Source organism: Heterodontus francisci, chromosome 38 (genome assembly GCF_036365525.1).
Source record: "Heterodontus francisci isolate sHetFra1 chromosome 38, sHetFra1.hap1, whole genome shotgun sequence".
Classification (NCBI taxonomy): Eukaryota; Metazoa; Chordata; class Chondrichthyes; order Heterodontiformes; family Heterodontidae; genus Heterodontus; species Heterodontus francisci.
In genome coordinates, this window is record NC_090408.1 from 4849443 (window position 1) to 4871683 (window position 22241).

The 22241-nt window shown below is 45.9% G+C and overlaps 1 protein-coding gene across 4 annotated transcripts in view; it reads right to left on the bottom strand.

Annotated features, from left to right (window-relative positions):
* Positions 1-4703: 4703 nt before the first annotated feature.
* LOC137352293 (zinc finger protein 583-like) overlaps positions 4704-22241 on the bottom strand; it is a 62612-nt gene continuing 45074 nt past the window's right edge. For 2 of the 4 annotated variants that reach the window (XM_068017578.1, XM_068017577.1), the window contains one exon: positions 4704-5196. In XM_068017578.1, coding sequence (XP_067873679.1) covers positions 4901-5196 — 296 coding nt within the window. In that variant the 3' untranslated portion in view covers positions 4704-4900. Of the gene's footprint in view, positions 5197-12579; positions 13167-22241 lie in introns of those variants that run through there. The other 2 variants (XR_010969670.1, XM_068017579.1) reach the window with 2 other exon arrangements.

The following is a 22241-nucleotide window of genomic DNA, read 5'->3' on the forward strand; positions in this document are numbered from 1 at the left end:
ATCAAGCAGATACAACACATCACCTGGTCCTGCATCTCTATTTTATTTAGATTTTAATTTGTTATTTAAATTTCCGACTGGTCTTTAGTTTTTTTTTATATCCCCTTTAGTCTTTAATTTATATATTTATAAATCAATCAAGTCTTACTCTATGTTGATGCAATTCAATTAAATTAAAAGCTTACCTGAATGCTCACCCCAGCTGCTCTGTTTCCCTGCTCTCACTGTTAAATGTGAGATCACCCAGATGTTACTTTTCGATTTTTTTTTCCTGCTCCTCGGATTACGCTCCTCTCTGCCTCTCTCCCACACAAACCTCCGGTCCTGCTGCACCTTGGGCTCTGCTCCTCTCTTTTGGCCCTAGCAGACTGGGCAGGAAGACTAAAAGGTAGGACAGTTGATGAGCAGTGGGAGATGTTTAAGGAGACATTCAATTCCTCCCAACTAAAATATATTCCAGAGAGGAAGAAAGATTCTCAGACGGGGAAAAAATATCTATGGCTAAGCAAGGAAGTTAAGGATAACATAAAGACAAAAACTAAGGCATACCATATTGCAAAGGCCAGTGGCAGGCTGGAACAAAAAGAACAAAGAACAGTACAGCACAGGAACAGGCCATTCGGCCCTCCAAGCCTGCGCCGATCTTGATGCCTGTCTAAACTAAAACCTTCTGCACTTCTGGGGACCGTATCCCTTGATTCCCATCCTATTTATGTATTTGTCAAGATGCCTCTTAAACGTCGCTATCGTACCTGCTTCCACCACCTCCCCCGGCAGCAAGTTCCAGGCACTCACCACCTTCTTTAGATTTAGATTTTAGAATATTACAGCGCAGTACAGGCCCTTCGGTCCTCGATGTTGCGCCGATCATCTGACCTACACTATTCCATTTACATCCATATGTCTATCCAATGACCACTTAAATGCCCTTAAAGTTGGCGAGTCTACTACTGTTGCAGGCAGGGCGTTCCATGCCCCTACTACTCTCTGCGTAAAGAAACTACCTCGGACATCTGTCCTATATCTTTCACCCCTCAACTTAAAGCTATGTCCCCTCGTGTTTGCCATCCTCATCCGAGGAAAAAGACTCTCACTATCCACCCTATCTAACCCTCTGATTATCTTGTATGTCTCTATTAAGTCACCTCTCCTCCTCCTTCTCTCTAACGAAAACAACCCCAAGTCCCTCAGCCTTTCCTCGTAAGACCTTCCTTCCATACCAGGCAACATCCTAGTAAATCTCCTCTGCACCCTTTCCAAAGCTTCCACGTCCTTCCTATAATGCGGTGACCAGAACTGCACGCAATACTCAAGGTGCGGCCTCACCAGAGTTTTGTACAGCTGCATCATGACCTCGTGGCTCCGAAACTCGATCCCCCTACTAATAAAAGCTAACACACCATATGCCTTCTTAACAGCCCTATTAACCTGGGTAGCAACTTTCAGGGATTTATGTACCTGGATACCAAGATCTCTCTGCTCATCTACACTACCAAGAATCTTCCCATTAGCCCAGTACTCTGCATTGCTGTTACTCCTTCCAAAGTGAATCACCTCACACTTCTCCGCATTAAACTCCATTTGCCATCTCTCAGCCCAGCTCTGCAGCCTATCTATGTCCCTCTGTACCCTACAACACCCTTCGACACTATCCACAACTCCACCGACCTTCGTGTCATCCGCAAATTTACTAACCCACCCTTCTACACCCTCATCCAGGTCGTTTATAAAAATGACAAACAGCAGTGGCCCCAAAACAGAACCTTGCGGTACACCACTGTGGAGAAGAACTTGCCTCGCAAATCCCCTTTAAACTTTTCCCCTCGCACCTTAAACATATGTCCCCTAGTAACTGACTCTTCCACCCTGGGAAAAAGCTTCTGACTATCCACTCTGTCCATGCCACTCATAACTTTGTAAACCCCTATCGGGTCGCCCTTCCACCTCCGTCGTTCCAATGAAAACAATCCGAGTTTATCCAACCTCTCCTCATAGCTAATGCCCTCCAGACCAGGCAACATCCTGGTAAACCTCTTCTGTACCCCCTCCAAAGCCACATCCTTCTGGTAGTGTGGTGACCAGAAAAGATCAACAAAGGGTTACTAAAAAAAGTAATAAAAAGAGCAAAGGTAAATTATGAAAGAAAACTAGTGCAAAATATAAAAACGGATAGCAAAAGCTTCTATAAGTATATAAGAGGGAAGAGAGTAGCTAAAGTGAATGTTGGTCCGTTGGAGGATGAGACTGGGGAATAATAGAGGGAACACAGAAATGGCGGAGACACTAAATCAGTATTTTGCCTCAGTTTTCACGGTGGAGGACATAAGTACCATCCCAATAGTAACAGGTAATGCAGAGGTTATAGAAACTTAGAACAATCACCACCACTAGGGAAAAATTACTGAGTAAACTATTGGGATTGAAGGTAGACAAGTCCCCAGGGCCTGATGGACTACATCTTATGGTCTTAAAGGAAGTGGCAGCGGAGATAGTGGATCCATTGGTTATAATATTCCAAAATTCCCTGGATGCGGGAAAGGTTCAGGTGGATTGGGAAAAAAAGTTAATATAATGCCCTTGTTCAAAAAGGGAGAGAGGCAGAAAGTAGGAAACTATAGACCAGTTAGTTTAACATCTATTGTTGGGAAATTGTTAGAATCCATTATTAAGGAAGTAATAACATTTAGAAAGTCAAAATGCAATCCATCAGAGTCAGCATGGTTTTATGAAGGGTAAATTGTGTTTGACTGACTTGCTAGAGTTCTTCGAAGCTGTAACAAGCAAAGTGGATAATGGGGATCCTGTAGATGTAGTATATCTGGACTTCCAGAAGGCATTTGACAAGGTGCCGCACAAAAGGTTAATACACAAGGTAAGATCACATGGGGTTAGGGGCAATTTATTAGCTTGGATAGAGGATTGGCTAACCAACAGAAAACAGAGTTGGGATAAATGGGTCTTTTTCTGGTTGGCAAGATGTGGGGTGCCACAGGGTTTGGTTCTAAGGCCCTATTTACAATCTATATTAAAGACTTGGATGCAGGGATAGAAGGTACTATAGGCAAATTTGCAGTTGACACTAAAGTAGGTGGGATCGTAAGTTGCAATAAAGAAATAAGAAATTTACAAGTGGATATGGATAGGTTAGGTGGGAATGGGCCAACATTTGGCAGATAAAGTTTAATGTGAATAAGTGTGAGGTTATCCATTTTGGTTGGAAGATTAGAAAGGCAAATTATCTTAATGGAGAGAAACTTCAAAGTGCTTCGGTGCAGAGGGATCCGGGTGTCTTCATACATGAATCGCAGAAAACTAGTATGCAGGTACAGCAGGTAATAAGGAAGGCAAATTGAATTTTGGCATTTATTGCTGAAGGAATAGAATATAAATGTAGGAAGTATTGCTGCAACTGTACAAGGCATTAGTGAGACCGCACCTGGAGTATTGTGTACAGTTTTGGTCCCCTTACTTGAGGAGGGATGTAGTTGCGTTGGAGGCAGCTCAGAGGAGGCTCACTAGATTGATTCCAGAGATGAGGGGTTTGTCTTATGAAGAGAGATTGAGCACTTTAGGCCTTTACTCTCTGGAGTTTAGAAGAATGAGAGGAGATCTAATTGAGGTATATAAGATGATTAAGGGGATTGACAAGGTGGACGTAGAGAGGATGTTTCCTCTTGTGGGGCAATCTAGAACGAGAGGTCATAGTTTTAGGATAAGGGGTAGCAGATTTAAAACAGAGATGAGGAGAAATTACTTCTCTCAAAGGGTCGTGAGTCTGTGGAATTCACTACCCCAGAGTGCAGTGGATGCAGAGACATTTGAGTAAATTTAAGGAGGAGATAGACAGATTATTAATTAGTAATGGACTGAAGGGTTATGGAGAACAGGCAGGAAAGTAGAGTTGAGGCAGAGATGAGATCAGCCATGATCATATTGAATGGCGGAGCAGGCACGAGGGGCTGAATTGCCTACTCCTGCTCCTAGTTCTTATGTTCCTTGGATGACGAGGAAGATACAGAATATGATGAAACAGAAGAGAGTTTATGATGTATATCAGTCGAATTTTTCAAGCGAGAACCAGGCCAAATATAATAAGCTGCGAGGGGAAGTGAAGAAGAAAAAAATGACTGGCAAGAAAGCCGGAAAATCAGACTGACTAGAGTGCTTACAGAGAGATGGCCTCCTTAATGGCTCTATGACGCTGCCATGATCTAATTGAACGGAACAGACTTGAGGGGTTGAATGGCCTACTCCTGTTCTTACTGTTGCAATCATTTTGATCCATCATTGACTTATTCCATCTCACAGTCTATTACATTCCACCAATTCATCAAATCAGTTTCTATTCCATTCCACCACACAAATTAAACCATAAAATATGAGTCAAAGGAAGGTACGATGAGACTGTACAGTTTGGTCACTGAGATACAAGGTTGACCCAAGTGCTGGACATTGTAAAGAAGCTTGTGGCTGAGACTAGCCCTGGCGTTGAGTTATTGGGAAACTTTGTAGACTGGAGACATTTGAAAGGCAATCTTATGGAATTGTATAAAGATAGGGAACAGAATGGGAAAGAAAATATGGATTACTACTTCAAATTACAGGAGTAAAACAAATGGACATGGTCTACACTAACAAAATGTAATTATAGACCAACAGTAAAAAAAACTCTCATGGGTATAGGCAGCAAATACCTTAGAACCATTTAATAGTTAACAGAAGGTGGGTAAGATATAGTAGTGTCATTCTCGGTGAATAAATTATGAGCTGAATAGCTTTCCGCATCTATAATTATCTGGTGATCCTCTGAAAACAAGTTGTGAGAAACAAATAATTGCATGCAAAGAGCATCAGCAATGAGGTCAATTCATAGCTGCCATAGCATTCAACCAGCTGCTTCCTATTCACTGTGGGTTCGCTGGTGCACCCGTAGCCCATTGGAGGTGCAGAAACGCTTTGTGCAGAAGGTGCATTCAAATGGTTTCTCTCCGGTATGAACACGCAGGTGTGTATCCAGGAGGCTGGGCCAGCGGAACCTCTTCCCACACACTGTACAACGGAACCCATTCCCCTCTTTGACACCGGATACACGCTGGCTGGGAGCAGGCACTGCTGCCTCAGAGGATTCACTTTCTTTCACTTTTTCCTTCCTGGCTCTTCTCTTCATCTTGTTTGCACATGTACCATCCAGCAGACCTGAACAAACAAAACCAATAAATTAGCATGTAGGCTTCAGATTCTCCTCTGCAGCAAAGCTGGAAACACATAGCAAGACAGTCAGAACCTATGGAAAGAAAAGACAGGCAAAGTTCTGGGCTCATTTTCTTAAGGGTTTAAAAGTAACAGACAGGCAATCCTCAGTGGAGTGGACAGGTCACCTGTCAAGTGGACAGAGTTGACAGAGCGCAGACCTGAGCAGAGGCAGGAGTATAAACAGCAGTAGAAAAGGTCCAAGACAGAGTGCAGACTTCAGCAAGATATATTCAGCAAATCCAAAAACAAAAAAAAAATCACTCCAAATCAAGGAGTGACGTCACAGGACAGCAAATAGGTGAAAAGTTGGTGAATATTTTTAAAAACTCAAGGCAGTAAGTTAAATTAAGAAATTTAATAGTTTAATAAATAGAGTCCAGTCGAATGCACATCCTGTGCTATGTGGGAACTCCAGAACAAACACATGTACAGAAGTGTCACCAACTGGAGCAGCTCGAACTTTGGGTTTTGGAGCTTGAACGGCAGCTAATGTCTCTGTGGAGCATGCGCAAGGCTGAGAGATACATAGATAGCATGTTTCAGGAGGTAGTCACCCTGCTGCTGAAGATTGTGCAGGCAGAGGGGTGACTGTCAGGCAGAAACAGGACTAGGCAGAGTGCAGGAGTTGCCAGAGTGCATCGTGGTCTCAAAAGAGCATTAAGATCTGAATATAGTGAGGGCAATGGTTGCTCTGGAGAGTGGAGCCAGAGTCAAGTCCACTGCACTATCAGATATACTGGGTGGGCAGGGAGAAGAGGAGGAATGTTAGGAAAGCATTAGTGATTGCCTACCTATTGAATTGGCTAATAGACAGGCATTTCTGCAGCCACAGATGTGACTCCATGACGGTATACTGCTTCCCTGATGCCAGGGTCAAGGATGTCATTTAGTGCTGCAAGGTCTTCTGAAAGGGGAGGGTGAGGAGTGGTAGGAGGAGGGATGATGTCTTGCAGGGACACTTTAGGAAGCTGGAAAAGTAGGATTTCAAAAAGGTAGTAATCCTTGGATTACTCCCACTGCGACGTGCTAGTGAGTACGTAACTGGAGATGAATGTATGGCTGAAGGGATGGTGCAAGGAGGGAGGCTTTAGATTCCTGGGGCACTGGGACCAGTTCTGAGGGAGATGCAACCTGTACAAGCCAGACAGGGTGCACCTCAACAGGACCAGGGCCAACATTGTGGCGTGGAGGTTTGCTAGTGCCATTGGGGAGGGTTTAAGCGAATTTGGCAGGGGAATTGGTACTTCAGTAGTGGCAAAACTGGAAATGGAAGGCAGAAAATTAGTAAGTATGGAAAGTAGAGAAAACAAAGGCCAAAAATAGACAGCAAAGGAGTTATTCATTGCTCAATATATATTTCAATGCAAGGAGTCTAGAAAATAAGGCAGATGAGCACTAATAGATGGGGACGGCGGTGGCGCAGTGGTAATGTCATTAGACTAGTAACCCAGAGCCCCAGGCTTATGCTCTGGGGACACGGGTTCGAATCCCAGCACAGTAGATAGTGGAATTTGAATTCAATTAATAAATTTGGAATTAAACGCTAGTCTAGTGGTGACCATGAAACCAGTCAATAGTTGTCAAAATCCATCTGGTTCACTAATGTCCTTTAGGAAAGGAAATCTGCTGTCCTTACCTGATCTGGTCCACATGACATGATAGAGGTTTACAAAGTTATGAGCGGCATGGACAGAGTGGATAGTCAGAAGCTTTTTCCCAGGGTGGAAGAGTCAGTTACTAGGGGACATAGGTTTAAGGTGCGAGCGGCAAAGTATAGAGGGGATGTGCGAGGCATGTTTTCTACACAGAGGGTGGTGAGTGCCTGGAACTTGCTGCCGGGGGAGGTGGTGGAGGCAGGTAAGATAGCGACGTTTAAGAGGCATCTTGACAAATACATGAATAGGTTGGGAATAGAGGGATACGGACCACGGAAGTGCAGAAGGTTTTAGTTTAGACAGGCATCAAGATCGGCGCAGGCTTGGAGGGCCGAATGGCCTGTTCCTATGCTGTACTGTTCTTTGTTCTTCTTTTCTTTGTAGCAGTTTGATACAACTGAGTGGCTTGCTAGGTATTTAAGAGTCCACCACATGAAACAAAGAACAAAGAACAGTACAGCTTTTATCCTCGTCAGTTGATTAATTGTCTGCTGCCATTTGCAACCGGGTGTGGCAGGACTGCAGAGCTTAAATCTGATCTGTTGGTTGTGGGATCGCTTTGCTCTGTCTATCGCATGCTGCTTCTGCTGTTTGGCATGCAAGTAGTGCTGTGTTGTAGCTTCACCAAGTTGACACCTAATTTTGAGGTATGCCTGGTGCTGCTCCTGGCATGCCCTCCTGCACTCTTTGAACCAGGGTTGGTCCTTCGTCTTGACGGTAATGATCGAGTGGGGAATATGTCAGGCCATGAGGTTACAGATTGTGGCTGAATACAATTCTGCTGCTGCTGATGGCCCACAGTGCCTCATGGATGCCCAGTTTGGGTTGCAGGATCTGTTTGAAATCTATCCCATTTAGCACAGTGGTAGTGCCACACAACACAATGGTGGGTACCGTCAATGTGAAGACATTGTGGGTCTTTGTCTCCACCAGGACTGTCCGGTGGTCACTCCTACCAATACTGTCATAGACAGTTGCATGTGCGACAGGTAGATTGGCGAAGATGAGGTCAGGTAGGTTTTTCCCTCTTGTTGGTTCCCTCACCACCTGCCGCAGACCCAGCCTAGCAGATATGTCCTTTAGGTCAGTAGTGTTGCTACCAAGCCACTCTTGGTGATGGATATTGAAGTCCCCCACCCAGAGTACATTTTGTGCCCTTGCCATCCTTAGTTCCTCTTCCAGCTTTCGCCCCATATCCTTCGATGCCTTTCGCCCCAAGAGCTATATCTAACTCCTTCTTGAAAACATACAATGTTTTGGCCTCAACTGCTTTCCGTGGTAGCGAATTCTTCTCATTTCAGTCCTGAAAGGTTTACCCTGTATCCTTAGACCATGACCCCTGGTTCTGGACTCCCCCACCTTCAGGAACATCCTTCCTGCATCTACCCTGTTAAGTCCTGTTGGAATTTTATAGGTTTCTTTGAAATCCCCCCTCACTCTTCTGAACTCCAGCGAATATAATCCTAACTGATTCAATCTCACCTCATACGTCAGTCCCGCCATCCCAGAAATCAGTCTGGTAAACATTCGCTGCACTCCCTCTATAGCAAGAACATCCCTCCTCAGATAAGGAGACCAAAACTGCACACAATATTCAAGGTGTGGCCTCACCAAGGCCCTGTATAATTGTAGCAAGACATCCCTGCTCCTGTACTCGAATCCTCTCGCTATGAAGGCCAACATATCATTTGCCTTTTTTAACCACCTGTTGCACCTACATGCTTACCTTCAGCGACTTGTGCACGAGAACACCCAGGTCTCGTTGCATATTCCACTCTCTCAGTTTATAGCCGTTCAGATAATAATCTGCCTTCCTGTTTTTGCTACCAACGTGGATAACCTCATATTTATCCACATTATACTGCATCTGCCATGCATTTGCCCACTCACTCTACTTGTCCAAATCACCCTGAAGCCTCTCTGCATCCTCCTCACAACTCACCCTCCCACCCAGTTTTGTGTCATCTGCAAATTTGGAGATATTACATTTAGTTCCATCATCTAAATCATTAATATATATCGTGAACAGCTGGGGTCCGAGCACTGATCCCTGCGATAACCCACATGTCACTGCCTGCCATTCCGAAAAAGACCCATTTATTCCTACTCTTTGTTTCCTGGCTGCCAACCAATTTTCTATCCATCGCAATACACTACCCCCAATCCCATGCACTTTAATTTTACACGCTAATCTCTTATGTGGGCCTTTGTCGAAAGCCTTCTGAAAGTCCAAATAAACCACATCCACTGGCTATCCCTCATCAACTATACTAGTTACATCCTCGAAGAATTCTAATAGATTTTTCAAGCACGATTTCCCCTTCATAAATCCATGCTGACCCTGTCCAATTCTACCACTGTTCTCCAAGTGCTCTGCTAGAAAATCTTTGATAATGTTATCTAGAATTTTCCCCACTACCGACATCAGGCTGACTGGTCTATAATTCCCTGTCAAGGAGCCCTAGCAAAACTAGAATCAATGGGAATCAGGGGGAAAACTCTCCGCTAGTTGAAGTCATAACTAGCACAAAGGATGATGGTTGTGGTTATTGGAGGTCCCAGGACATCACTGCAGGAGTTCCTCACAGCAGTGTCCTAGTCCCAACCATCTTCAGCTGCTTCATCAATGACCTTTCCTCCATCATAAGGTCAGAAGTGGGGATGTTCGCTGATCAACAATTTAGATTTAAATGTAGGGGGCATGATTAAGAAATATACAGATGATAGAGATTGGTCATGTGGTTGGTTGTGAGGAGGAAAGCTGTAGACTGCACCATTAACATTCTGGGGGTTACCATAGACCAGAAACATAACTGGACCAGTCATATAAATACTGTAGCTACAAAGCAGGTCAGAAGCTGGGAATTCTGTGGTGATTAACAGTTCCTGACTCCCCAAAGCCTGTCCACCATCTACAAGGCCATCTACAAGGTACAAGTCAAGAGTGTGATGAAGTACACTCTACACTTTTGCCTGGATGACTGCAGTTCCAACACCACTCAGGAAGCTCAACATTATCCAAGACACTTGATTGGCGCCCCATTCAGCACCTTCAGCATTCACTCCCTCCACCACCAACACACAGTGGCAGCAGTGTGTACAATTTACAAGATGCACTGCAGCAACTTGCCAAGCCTCCTTCCACAGCACCTTCCAAACCTGCAACCTCCACCACCTGGAAGGACAAGAAGCAGCAGAAACATGGGAAAATCACAACCTACAAGTTCCCCTCCAAGCCACACATCATCCTGACTTGGAACTATATCACCGTTCCTTCACTGTCGTTGGGTCAAAAAACCTGGAACTCCCTTCCTAACAGATCTGTGGATGTACCTGCACCACATGGACTTCAGCTGTTCAGAGGCCCTTCTCAAGGGCAATTAGGGATGGGCAAACAAATACTAGCGTTGCCAGCGATACTCACATCCCCATGAAAGAATTTTTTTAAAAATCAATGGACTGGGCAAGTGGCAAATGGAATTAACATACGAACGAGGAGCAGGAGTAGGCCATTCAGCCCCACAAGCCTGCCCTGCCATTCTATAAGATCATGACTGATCTGTCTGTGGACTCAACTCCACTTTTCTGCTTACCCCCAGTATCCTTTGATTCTCTTGTTGGTCAAGAATCTGTCTATCTCTGCCTTAAAAACATTCAATAACCCTGCTCCACTGCTCTCCAGGCAAGAGAATTCAACAGACTGACGACCTTCAGAGAAAAAATTTCTCCTGATCTCAGTCTTAAATGGGAGACCCTTTATTTTGAAACTGTGTCCCCTAGTTTTAGTCTCTCCCACAAGGGGAAAACATGCTTTCAACATCCACCCTATCCAAGTCCCCTCAGGATCTTCTATGTTTCAATAAGATCACCTCTCATCCTTCTAAACCCCAATGAATACAGACCCAACCTGTCCAACCTTTCCTCATAAAATAACCCTCTCATCCCAGGGACCAGTCGAGTGAACCTTCTCTGAACTGTTTCCAATGCAATTATATCCGTTCTTAAGTAAGGAGACCAAAACTGGACACAATACTCTAGGATGTTGCCTCACCAATACCCTATACAACTGAAGCAAAACATCTCTACTTCCGAGTTCCGAAGAAGGGTCACTGACCCGAAACGTTAACTCTGCTTCTCTTTCCACAGATGCTGGCAGACCTGCTGAGTGGTTCCAGCATTTCTTGTTTTTATTTCAGATTTCCAGCATCCGCAGTATTTTGCTTTTATCTCTACTTCTATATTCCTTTCCCCTTGCAAAAAACAACATTGCATTTCCCTTATTAATCACTTGCTGTACCTGCATACTAACTTTGTGTTTTGTGCATGAGGACACCCAGATCCCTCTGTAACTCAGGAGTTCTTCAATCTCTCTCCATTTCAATAATGTTGCTTTTCTATTCTTCTAGCCAAAGTGGACAAGTTTAGTTTTGGTGGCAGCAGCTTTGACAGTAGCTGAGGTGCGGAATGAACTTACAGCTGGGAAGTCAATTTCAGAGTAAGTTAAAAGTTAATTCCCTTTTGTTTTCGGAGGACCAGGGGACTGCTGGGTAAGTGAAAACTATATATTTGGGTGGTGGCTGTACCCAAGACACTACACATGTAGTGTATCCCACCCACCCTCCTCCTCTAATAAAAAAAAAAAGGACTCTGGTGTGTTGATAAGGTAAGCTTTTTATTTAAGAAGTTCTGTCCGTTGGATTGCTAACCTAACAAGTTTTGACTTTTTTTTTGGTTTTTCAGTAGATTTGTTGGGAATTTTCTTTTCTTTTGGGCCTCCTTATCTCGAGAGACAATGGATACGCGCCTGGAGGTGGTCAGTGGTTTGTGAAGCAGCGCCTGGAGTGGCTATAAAGGCCAATTCTGGAGTGACAGGCTCTTCCACAGGTGCTGCAGAGAAATTTGTTTGTTGGGGCTGTTGCACAGTTGGCTCTCCCCTTGCGCCTCTGTCTTTTTTCCTGCCAACTACTAAGTCTCTTCGACTCGCCACAATTTAGCCCTGTCTTTATGGCTGCCCGCCAGCTCTGGCGAATGCTGGCAACTGACTCCCACGACTTGTGATCAATGTCACACGATTTCATGTCGCGTTTGCAGACGTCTTTATAACGGAGACATGGACGGCCGGTGGGTCTGATACCAGTGGCGAGCTCGCTGTACAATGTGTCTTTGGGGATCCTGCCATCTTCCATGCGGCTCACATGGCCAAGCCATCTCAAGCGCCGCTGACTCAGTAGTGTGTATAAGCTGGGGGTGTTGGCCGCTTCAAGGACTTCTGTGTTGGAGATATAGTCCTGCCACCTGATGCCAAGTATTCTCCGAAGGCAGCGAAGATGGAATGAATTGAGACGTCGCTCTTGGCTGGCATACGTTGTCCAGGCCTCGCTGCCGTAGAGCAAGGTACTGAGGACACAGGCCTGATACACTCGGACTTTTGTGTTCCGTGTCAGTGCGCCATTTTCCCACACTCTCTTGGCCAGTCTGGACATAGCAGTGGAAGCCTTACCCATGCGCTTGTTGATTTCTGCATCTAGAGACAGGTTACTGGTGATAGTTGAGCCTAGGTAGGTGAACTCTTGAACCACTTCCAGAGCGTGGTCGCCAATATTGATGGATGGAGCATTTCTGACATCCTGCCCCATGATGTTCGTTTTCTTGAGGCTGATGGTTAGGCCAAATTCATTGCAGGCAGACGCAAACCTGTCGATGAGACTCTGCAGGCATTCTTCAGTGTGAGATGTTAAAGCAGCATCGTCAGCAAAGAGGAGTTCTCTGATGAGGACTTTCCGTACTTTGGACTTCGCTCTTAGACGGGCAAGGTTGAACAACCTGCCCCCTGGTCTTGTGTGGAGGAAAATTCCTTCTTCAGAGGATTTGAACGCATGTGAAAGCAGCAGGGAGAAGAAAATCCCAAAAAGTGTGGGTGCAAGAACACAGCCCTGTTTCACACCACTCAGGATAGGAAAGGGCTCTGATGAGGAGCCACCATGTTGAATTGTGCCTTTCATATTGTCATGGAATGAGGTGATGATACTTAGTAGCTTTGGTGGACATCCGATCTTTTCTAGTAGTCTGAAGAGACCACGTCTGCTGACGAGGTCAAAGGCTTTGGTGAGATCAATGAAAGCAATGTAGAGGGGCATCTGTTGTTCACGGCATTTCTCCTGTATCTGACGAAGGGAGAACAGCATGTCAATAGTCGATCTCTCTGCACGAAAGCCACACTGTGCCTCAGGGTAGACGCGCTCGGCCAGCTTCTGGAGCCTTTATTTAGAATAAAGGAATTTAGAATTTAGAATAGTGGAAATGGAAGTTAAGGCAGTTGTATGTTCCTCCTGCAGAACGTGGGAGGTAAGGGTCGCCAAGAGTGTCCCTGCTGACTGCATCTGCGGGAAGTGCACCCAACTCCAGCTCCTCGAGAACCGCGTTAGGGAACTGGAGCTGGATGAACTTCGGATCATTCGGGAGGCGGAGGGGGTTATTGAGAGGAGTTATGGGGAGGTAGTCACACCTCAGGTAAAAGAAGTAGGTAGATGGGTTACCGTCAGGGGAAGGAGAGGGAAGCAGCAGGCAGTGCAGGGATCCCCTGTGGCCGTTTCCCTCAACAACAGGTATACCGGTTTGGATACTGTTGCGGGGGATGACTTACCAGGGGTAAGCAATGGGGTACAGGTATCTGGCACAGAGTCTGTCCCTGTTGCTCAGAAGGGAAGGGGGAAGAGGAGCAGAGCATTAGTCATTGGGGACTCCATAGTTAGGGGAACAGATAGGAGGTTCTGTGGGAACGAGAGAGAGTCACGGTTGGCGTGTTGCCTCCCAGGTGCCAGGGTTCGTGATGTCTCGGATCGTGTTTTTGGGATCCTTAAGGGGGAGGGGGAGCAGCCCCAAGTCGTGGTCCACATAGGCACCAACGACATAGGTAGGAAGAGAGATGGGGATTTAAGACAGAAATTCAGAGAGCTAGGGTGGAAGCTCAGAGCGAGAACAAACAGAGTTGTTATCTCTGGGTTGTTGCCTGTGCCACGTGATAGCGAAGCGAGGAATAGGGAGAGAGAGGAGTTGAACACGTGGCTGCAGGGATGGTGTAGGAGGGAGGGTTTTGGTTTCCTGGATAATTGGGGCTCTTTCTGGGGTAGGTGGGACCTCTACAAACAGGATAGTCTTCACCTGAACCGGAAGGGTACCAATATCCTGGGGGGGAGATTTGCTAGTGCTCTTCGGGGGGGGGGGTTTAAACTAATTCAGCAGGGGAATGGGAACCTAAATTGTAGTGCCAGTGTACAGGATGTTGAGAGTAGTGAGGTCAGGGATAAGGTTACAAGGACGCAAGAGGGCACTGGCAAGCAAGAACCTGGTTTAAAGTGTGTCTACTTCAACGCCAGGAGCATCCGGAATAAGGTGGGTGAGCTTGCAGCATGGGTTGGTACCTGGGATCTCGATGTAGTGGCCAATTCGGAGACATGGGTAGAGCAGGGGCAGGAATGGATGTTGCAGGTTCCGGGATTTAGATGTTTCAGTAAGAACAGAGAAGATGGTAAAAGAGGGGGGGGGGGTGTGGCATTGTTAATCAAGGAGAGTATTACAGCGACAGAAAGGACGTTTGAGGATTCGTCTACTGAGGTAGTATGGGCCGAGGTTAGAAACAGGAGAGGAGAGGTCACCCTGTTGGGAGTTTTCTATAGACCTCCGAATAGTTCCAGAGATGTAGAGGAAAGGATAGCGAAGATGATTCTCGACAGGGGCGAGAGTAACAGGGTAGTTGTTATGGGGAACTTTAACTTTCCAAATATTGACTGGAAATACAATAGTTCGAGTACTTTAGATGGGTCAGTTTTTGTCCAATGTGTGCAGGAGGGTTTTCTGACACAGTATGTAGACAGGCCAACCAGGGGCGATGCCACATTGGATTTGGTACTGGGTAATGAACCCGGCCAGGTGTTAGATTTAGATGTAGGTGAGCACTTTGGTGATAGTGATCACAATTCGGTTAGGTTTACCTTAGCGATGGGCAGGGACAGGTATATACCGCAGGGCAAGAATTATAGCTGGGGGAAAGGAAATTATGATGCGATTAGGCAAGATTTAGAATGCGTAGGATGGGGAAGGAAACTGCAGGGGATGGGAACAATCGAAATGTGGAACTTATTCAAGGAGCAGCTACTGCGTGTCCTTGATAAGTATGTACCTGTCAGGCAGGGAGGAAGTTGTCGAGCGAGGGAGCCGTGGTTTACTAAAGAAGTTGATGAGCTTGTCAAGAGGAAGAAGAAGGCTTATGTTAGGATGAGATGTGAAGGCTCAGTTAGGGCGCTTGAGAGTTACAAGCTAGCCAGGAAGGATCTAAAGGGAGAGCTAAGAAGAGCAAGGAGAGGACACGAGAAGTCATTGGCGGATAGGATCAGGGAAAACCCTAAGGCTTTCTATAGGTATATCAGGAATAAAAGAATGACTAGAGTTAGATTAGGGCCAATCAAGGATAGTAGTGGGAAGTTGTGTGTGGAATCAGAGGAGATAGGGGAAGCGTTAAATGAATATTTTGCGTCAGTATTTACAGTAGAGAAAGAAAATGTTGTCGAGGAGAATACTGAGATTCAGGCTACTAGGCTAGATGGGATTGAGGTTCACAAGGAGAAGGTGTTAGCAATTTTGGAAAGTGTGAAAATAGATATGTCCCCTGGGCCAGATGGGATTTATCCTAGGATTCTCTGGGAAGCTAGGGAGGAGATTGCAGAGCCTCTGTCCTTGATCTTTATGTCGTCATTGTCGTCAGGAATAGTACCGGAAGACTGGAGGATAGCAAATGTTGTCCCCTTGTTCAAGAAGGGGAGTAGAGACAGCCCTGGTAATTATAGACCTGTGAGCCTTACTTCGGTTGTGGGTAAAATGTTGGAAAAGGTTATAAGAGACAGGATTTATAATCATCTAGAGAAGAATAAGTTCATTAGCGATAGTCAGCACGGTTTTGTGGTGGGTAGGTCGTGCCTCACAAACCTTATTGAGTTTTTCGAGAAGGTGACCAAACAGGTGGATGAGGGTAAAGCAGTGGATGTGGTGCATATGGATTTCAGTAAGGCGTTTGATAAGGTTCCCCACGGTAGGCTATTGCAGAAAATACGTAAGTATGGGGTTGAAGGTGATTTAGAGCTTTGGATCAGAAATTGGCTAGCTGAAAGAAGACAGAGGGTGGTGATTGATGGCAAATGTTCATCCTGGAGTTTAGTTACTAGTGGTGTACCGCAAGGATCTGTTTTGGGGCCACTGCTGTTTGTCATTTTTATAAATGACCTGGAAGAGGGTGTAGAAGGGTGGGTTAGTAAATTTGCGGATGACACTAAGGTCGGTGGAGTTGTGGATAGTGCCGAAGGATGTTGTAGGGTACAGAGGGACATAGATAGGCTGCAGAGCTGGGCTGAGAGATGGCAAATGGAGTTTAATGCGGAAAAGTGTGAGGTGATTCACTTTGGAAGGAGTAACAGGAATGCAGAGTACTGGGCTAATGGGAAGATTCTTGGTAGTGTCGATGAACAGAGAGATCTTGGTGTCCAGGTACATAAATCCCTGAAGGTTGCTACCCAGGTTAATAGGGCTGTTAAGAAGGCATATGGTGTGTTAGCTTTTATTAGTAGGGGGATCGAGTTTCAGAGCCACGAGGTCATGCTGCAGCTGTACAAAACTCTGGTGAGACCGCACCTGGAGTATTGCGTGCAGTTCTGGTCACCGCATTATAGGAAAGATAGAACATTACAGCGCAGTACAGGCCCTTCAGCCCTCGATGTTGCGCCGACCTGTGAAACCATCTGACCTACACTATACCATTTTCATCCATATGTCTATCCAATGACCACTTAAATGCCCTTAAAGTTGGCGAGTCTACTACTGTTGCAGGCAGGGCGTTCCACGCCCCTACTACTCTCTGTGTAAAGAAACTACCTCTGACATCTGTCCTATATCTATCACCCCTCAACTTAAAGCTATGTCCCCTCGTGTTTGCCATCACCATCCGAGGAAAAAGGCTCTCACTATCCACCCTGTCCAACCCTCTGATTATCTTATATGTCTCAATTAAGTCACCTCTTCTCCTCCTTCTCTCTAATGAAAACAACCTCAAGTCCCTCAGCCTTTCCTCGTAAGACCTTCCCTCCATACCAGGCAACATCCTAGTAAATCTCCTCTGCACCTTTTCCAAAGCTTCCACATCCTTCCTATAATGCGGTGACCAGAACTGCACGCAAGACTCCAGGTGCGGCCGCACCAGAGTTCTGTACAGCTGCAGCATGACCTCGTGGCTCCTAAACTCGATCCCCCTACTAATAAAAGCTAACACACCATATGCCTTCTTAACAGCTCTATTAACCTGGGTGGCAACTTTCAGGGATTTATGTACCTGGACACCAAGATCTCTCTGCTCATCTACACTACCAAGAATCTTCCCATTAGCCCAGTATTCTGCAATCCTGTTACTCCTTCCGAAGTGAATCACCTCACACTTCTCAACATTAAACTCCATTTGCCATCTCTCAGCCCAGCTCTGCAGCCTATCTATGTCCCTCTGTAACCTGCAACATCCTTCGGCACGATCCACAACTCCACCGACCTTCGTGTCACCCGCAAATTTACTAACCCACCCTTCTACACCCTCATCCAGGTCATTTATAAATTGACAAACAGCAGTGGCCCCAAAACAGATCCTTGCGGTACACCACTAGAAACTATACTCCAGGATGAACATTTACCATCAACCACCACCCTCTGTCTTCTTTCAGCTAGCCAATCTCTGATCCAAAGCACTAATTCACCTTCAATCCCATACTTCTGTATTTTCTGCAATAGCCTACCGTGGGGAACCTTATCAAACGCCTTACTGAAATCCATATGGACCACATCCACGGCTTTACCCTCATCCACCTGTTTGGTCACCTTGTCAAAAAACTCAATAAGGTTTGTGAGGCACGACCTACCCTTCACAAAACCGTGCTGACTATCTCTAATGAATTTATTCTTTTCAAGATGATTATAAATCCTATCTCTTATAACTTTTTCCAACATTTTACCCACAACCGAAGTAAGGCTCACAGGTCTATAATTACCAGGGTTGTCTCTACTCCCCTTCTTGAACAAGGGAACAACATTTGCTATCCTCCAGTCTTCCGGCACTATTCCTGTCGACAATGACGACATAAAAATCAAGGACAAAGGCTCTGCAATCTCCTCCCTGGCTTCCCAGAGAATCCTAGGATAAATCCCATCTGGCCCAGGGGACTTAGCTATTTTCACACTTTCCAAAATTGCTAACACCTCTTCCTTGTGAACCTCAATCGTTGGAGAGAAGGAGGAGGAGAGGTGATTTAATAGAGACATATAAGATAATCAGAGGGTTAGATAGGGTGGATAGTGAGAGTCTTTTTCCTCGGATGGTGATGGCAAACACGAGGGGTCATAGCTTTAAGTTGAGAGGTGATAGATATAGGACAGATGTCAGAGGTAGTTTCTTTACTCAGAGAGCAGACTCGCCAACTTTAAGGGCATTTAAGTGGTCATTGGATAGACATATGGATGAAAATGGAATAGTGTTGGTCTGATGGTTTCACAGGTCGGCGCAACATCGAGGGCCGAAGGGCCTGTACTGCGCTGTAATATTCTAATTCTAATAAGAAAGTTTACACTTTCCCACATTATACTCCATCTGCCAAATTATTGCCTACTCACAACCTATTTATATCCCTTTGCAGACTCCTGATGTCCTCTTCACAACTTACTCTCCCGCCTATCTTTGTCTCATCAGCAAATTTAGCAACCATACATTCTGCCCCTTCATCCAAGTCATTGATGTAGATTGTAAAGTTGACGCCCCAGGACTGACCCCTGTGGCACTCCACAGCTTGCTAATCTGAAAGCGACCCATTTATGCCTACTGCTTCCTGCTAGCTAACCAATCATCTATCCATGCTAATATGTTATCCCATATACCATGGGCTCTTCGTTTTTCCTCAACCGAGGATTCCACCCCCACTGTGGTTGACAGAGCCCTCGACCGGTCTGGCCCATTTCCCACACCTCTACCTTCACCCCTTCCCCTCCCTCCCAGACCTCGACAGGGTTCCCCTTGTCCTCACTTTCCACCCGACCAGCCTCCACATCCAAAGGATCATCCTCCGCCATTTCCGCCAGATCCAAAGTGATGCCACTACCAAATGTATCTTCTCTTCCCCTCCCCTGTCAGCATTCCGAAGAGATCCTTCCCTCCACAACACCCTGGTCCACTCCTCCATTACCCCCAACACCTCGTCCCCTTCCCATGCAATCGCAGGAGGTGCAACACCTGCCCTTTGACCTCCTCTCTCCTCACTATCTAAGGCCCCAAACACTCCTTTCAGGTGAAGCAGCGATTTACTTGTACTTCTTTGAATTTAGTATACTGTATTCTCTGCTCACAATGTGGTCTCCCCTACATTAGGGAGACCAAACGCAGACTGGGTGACCACCTCACGGAACACCTCTGCTCAGTCTGAAAGCATGACCGCGAGCTTCCGGTTGCTTGCCGTTTTAACGCAACCCACTGCATGCCCACATCTGCACTGGGATTGCTGCAGTGTTCCAGTGAACATCAACGCAAGCTCGAGGAACAACATCTCATTTGCCGATTCGGCACACTACAGCTTGCTGGACTGAACACTGAGTTCAATAATTTCAGACCATGACGGGCCCCCCTTTTCATTTTAGTTGTTTTTTCTTTCTTATTACTTATTATTTTTATTTATTTATTTTATTTTAGTTAGTTTCATCATTTTTTTTTTAACCACGTGCTTACCCACTTTTGTTTTCATGTTTGTGCTTTGGGCCAGGGCTGTTCATTTTTCTGTCAATTAACACCCTCTCTGCTCTAACACTTTGTCTTTCAACACACTATTAACATACCGTTTGCCTTTGCTCAATGACTTTCAATTCAGTTATTCGCTGTGACTCTCTGTCCTATCAACACCTTGCCCTTTGTTATCTCTCGTCTCACCCCCACTTTATCTGCTTAAAGCCTATTACATTTCTATCATTTGCCAGTTCTGATGAAAGGTCACTGACCTGAAACGTTAACTCTGCTTCTCTCTCCACAGATGCTGTCAGACCTGATGAGTATTTCCTGCATTTCTTTTTTTTATTTCAGATTTCCAGCATCTGCAGTATTTTGTTTTTATTATATTACATGGGCTGTTATTTTGTTTAGTAACCTTTGATGTAGCACCTTGTCAAATGCCTTCTGGAAATCCAAGTATACCACACAGGTTCTCCTTTATTCACGTTGCTTGTTACTTTCTCAAAGAACTCTAATTAATTAGTCATGCACGATTTCCCTTTCACAAATCCATGCTGACTCTGTCTGATTGCATTGAGATTTTCTAAATGACCTACTATAGACTCCTTAATAATAGATTCCAGCATTTTCCCTGTGACAGATGTTAAGCTAACTGGCCTGTAGTTTCCTGCTTTCTGTCTTCCTCCTTTCTTGAATTGCGGAGTTGCATTTTAGAGTCATAGAGTCAGAGAGATACAGCACTGAAACAGGCCCTTCGGCCCACCAAGTCTGTGCCGACCATCAACCACCCATTTATACTAATACTACATTAATCCCAGGTTCCAGCTCTTCATTATGAGATTGAAACCAGTCTGCATTTCTCTTCGCACTTCTGCCGTAGGTGGTCAAAGCTGACTCATAGATGGCGTCTGTGATGTGGGCCCACTTGGTCTCAACATCCCCTGTGGGAGTGTTTTGAAGGGCTGTTACTAGTGAATTTAGAAATTTTTGTAACAGCTGTGGGTGAGAAATTCTGCTCGTGTTGATGCGCGGGTGGCCCTTCTGCTTGGAATGATGCAACTTCTTTGGTCTGAGTCTAACCTTGCTGCACACCAGGGAGTGGTCGGTGTCGCAGTCTGCACTGTGGAAGCTGCGTGTGATTTGAACACTGTTTAAGGCGGCTCGCCTTGTGACAATGAGGTCTAGCTGGTGCCAACGACGCGATCTTGGATGCCTCCATGAAACCTGGTGACAGGGTTTAGTGTGAAAGAACGAGTTGGTGATGCAGAGGTTATGATAGGTACACAACTCAAGCAGTCTCTGCCCGTTCTCATTCATCCTTCCAACGCCATAGCGCCCAAGGCAGGAGGGCCATGAGTCATGGTCGGCCCCAACCCTGGCATTAAAGTCCCCCAGCAGGAATAGGTGTTCGGTGTTGGGGATGCTGCTAATGTTATGGAGTTGTTCATAGAACTGGTCTTTAGCTTCAGGTGGGGAGCAGAGTGTTGGAGCATAGATGCTGAGTAGGTGTACTGGACCAGAGGTGGTGAGCAGTCGGATGGACAGTATGCGTTCCGAGCCATTTGAGGGAGGCTCTATCATGCTGAGCAAGGAGTTTCTGATGGTGAAGCCCACTCCATGCTGTCTTGGTTCTTCAGGATCCCTGCCCTGCCAGAAGAAGGTGTAGTCTTGCTCTGCTAGAGAGCCACTCGCGGGGAGGCGAGTCTCCTGAAGTGCTGCAATGTCCACATTGAATCTACTGAGCTCGTTGTTAATGATGGCGGTCTTCCGAGAATCGTTGATTTGTGTAAGGTCTTCCGACAGGCCAGGACACATAGTTCTGACGTTCCAGCTTGCAAAGCGAAGGGCTGGTACCTTCTTTCCTTTTTTCATGTTGTTTGGTGCGGTGTATCAGTCCACCTTTCGGGCAATGACCCTGAGCTCCAAGCACCCATTGAAGCAGGCAGACTGTGGCGGGACAGAACCTTATTGACCGGGGGCTGCCCGGTTTGAGGCGGGCGGTAGCTGTCCAGTGAGGTGCAATGACCTCTCCCACCGACAAAGGCAACCCGTGGCGCCCAGTTTCTACGTCAATTTATCTGGACTTATAACCCGTAACTGCTGCCTTCCGTGTTGTTTTAGTCGCTGTGAGGCAACTATGGAGTGACCTCTCCATGGCGCATAGAGCTGGAACCTGTCATAGCCGCTAAGCGCATTGCACTGTTGAACTACAAGAAAGCCCCCAGCGATTTAACATCCGCAGCACTTAAAGCAGCCAGAAGTACTGCACAAAGAACAGCTAGGCGTTGCGCAAACGACTACTGGCAACACCTATGCAGTCATATTCAGCTGGCTTCAGACACCGGAAACATCAGAGGAATGTATGATGGCATGAAGAGAGCTCTTGGGCCAACCATCAAGAAGATCGCCCCCCTCAAATCTAAATCGGGGGACATAATCACTGATCAATGCAAACAGATGGACCGCTGGGTTGAGCACTACCTCGAACTGTACTCCAGGGAGAATGCTGTCACTGAGACTGCCCTCAATGCAGCCCA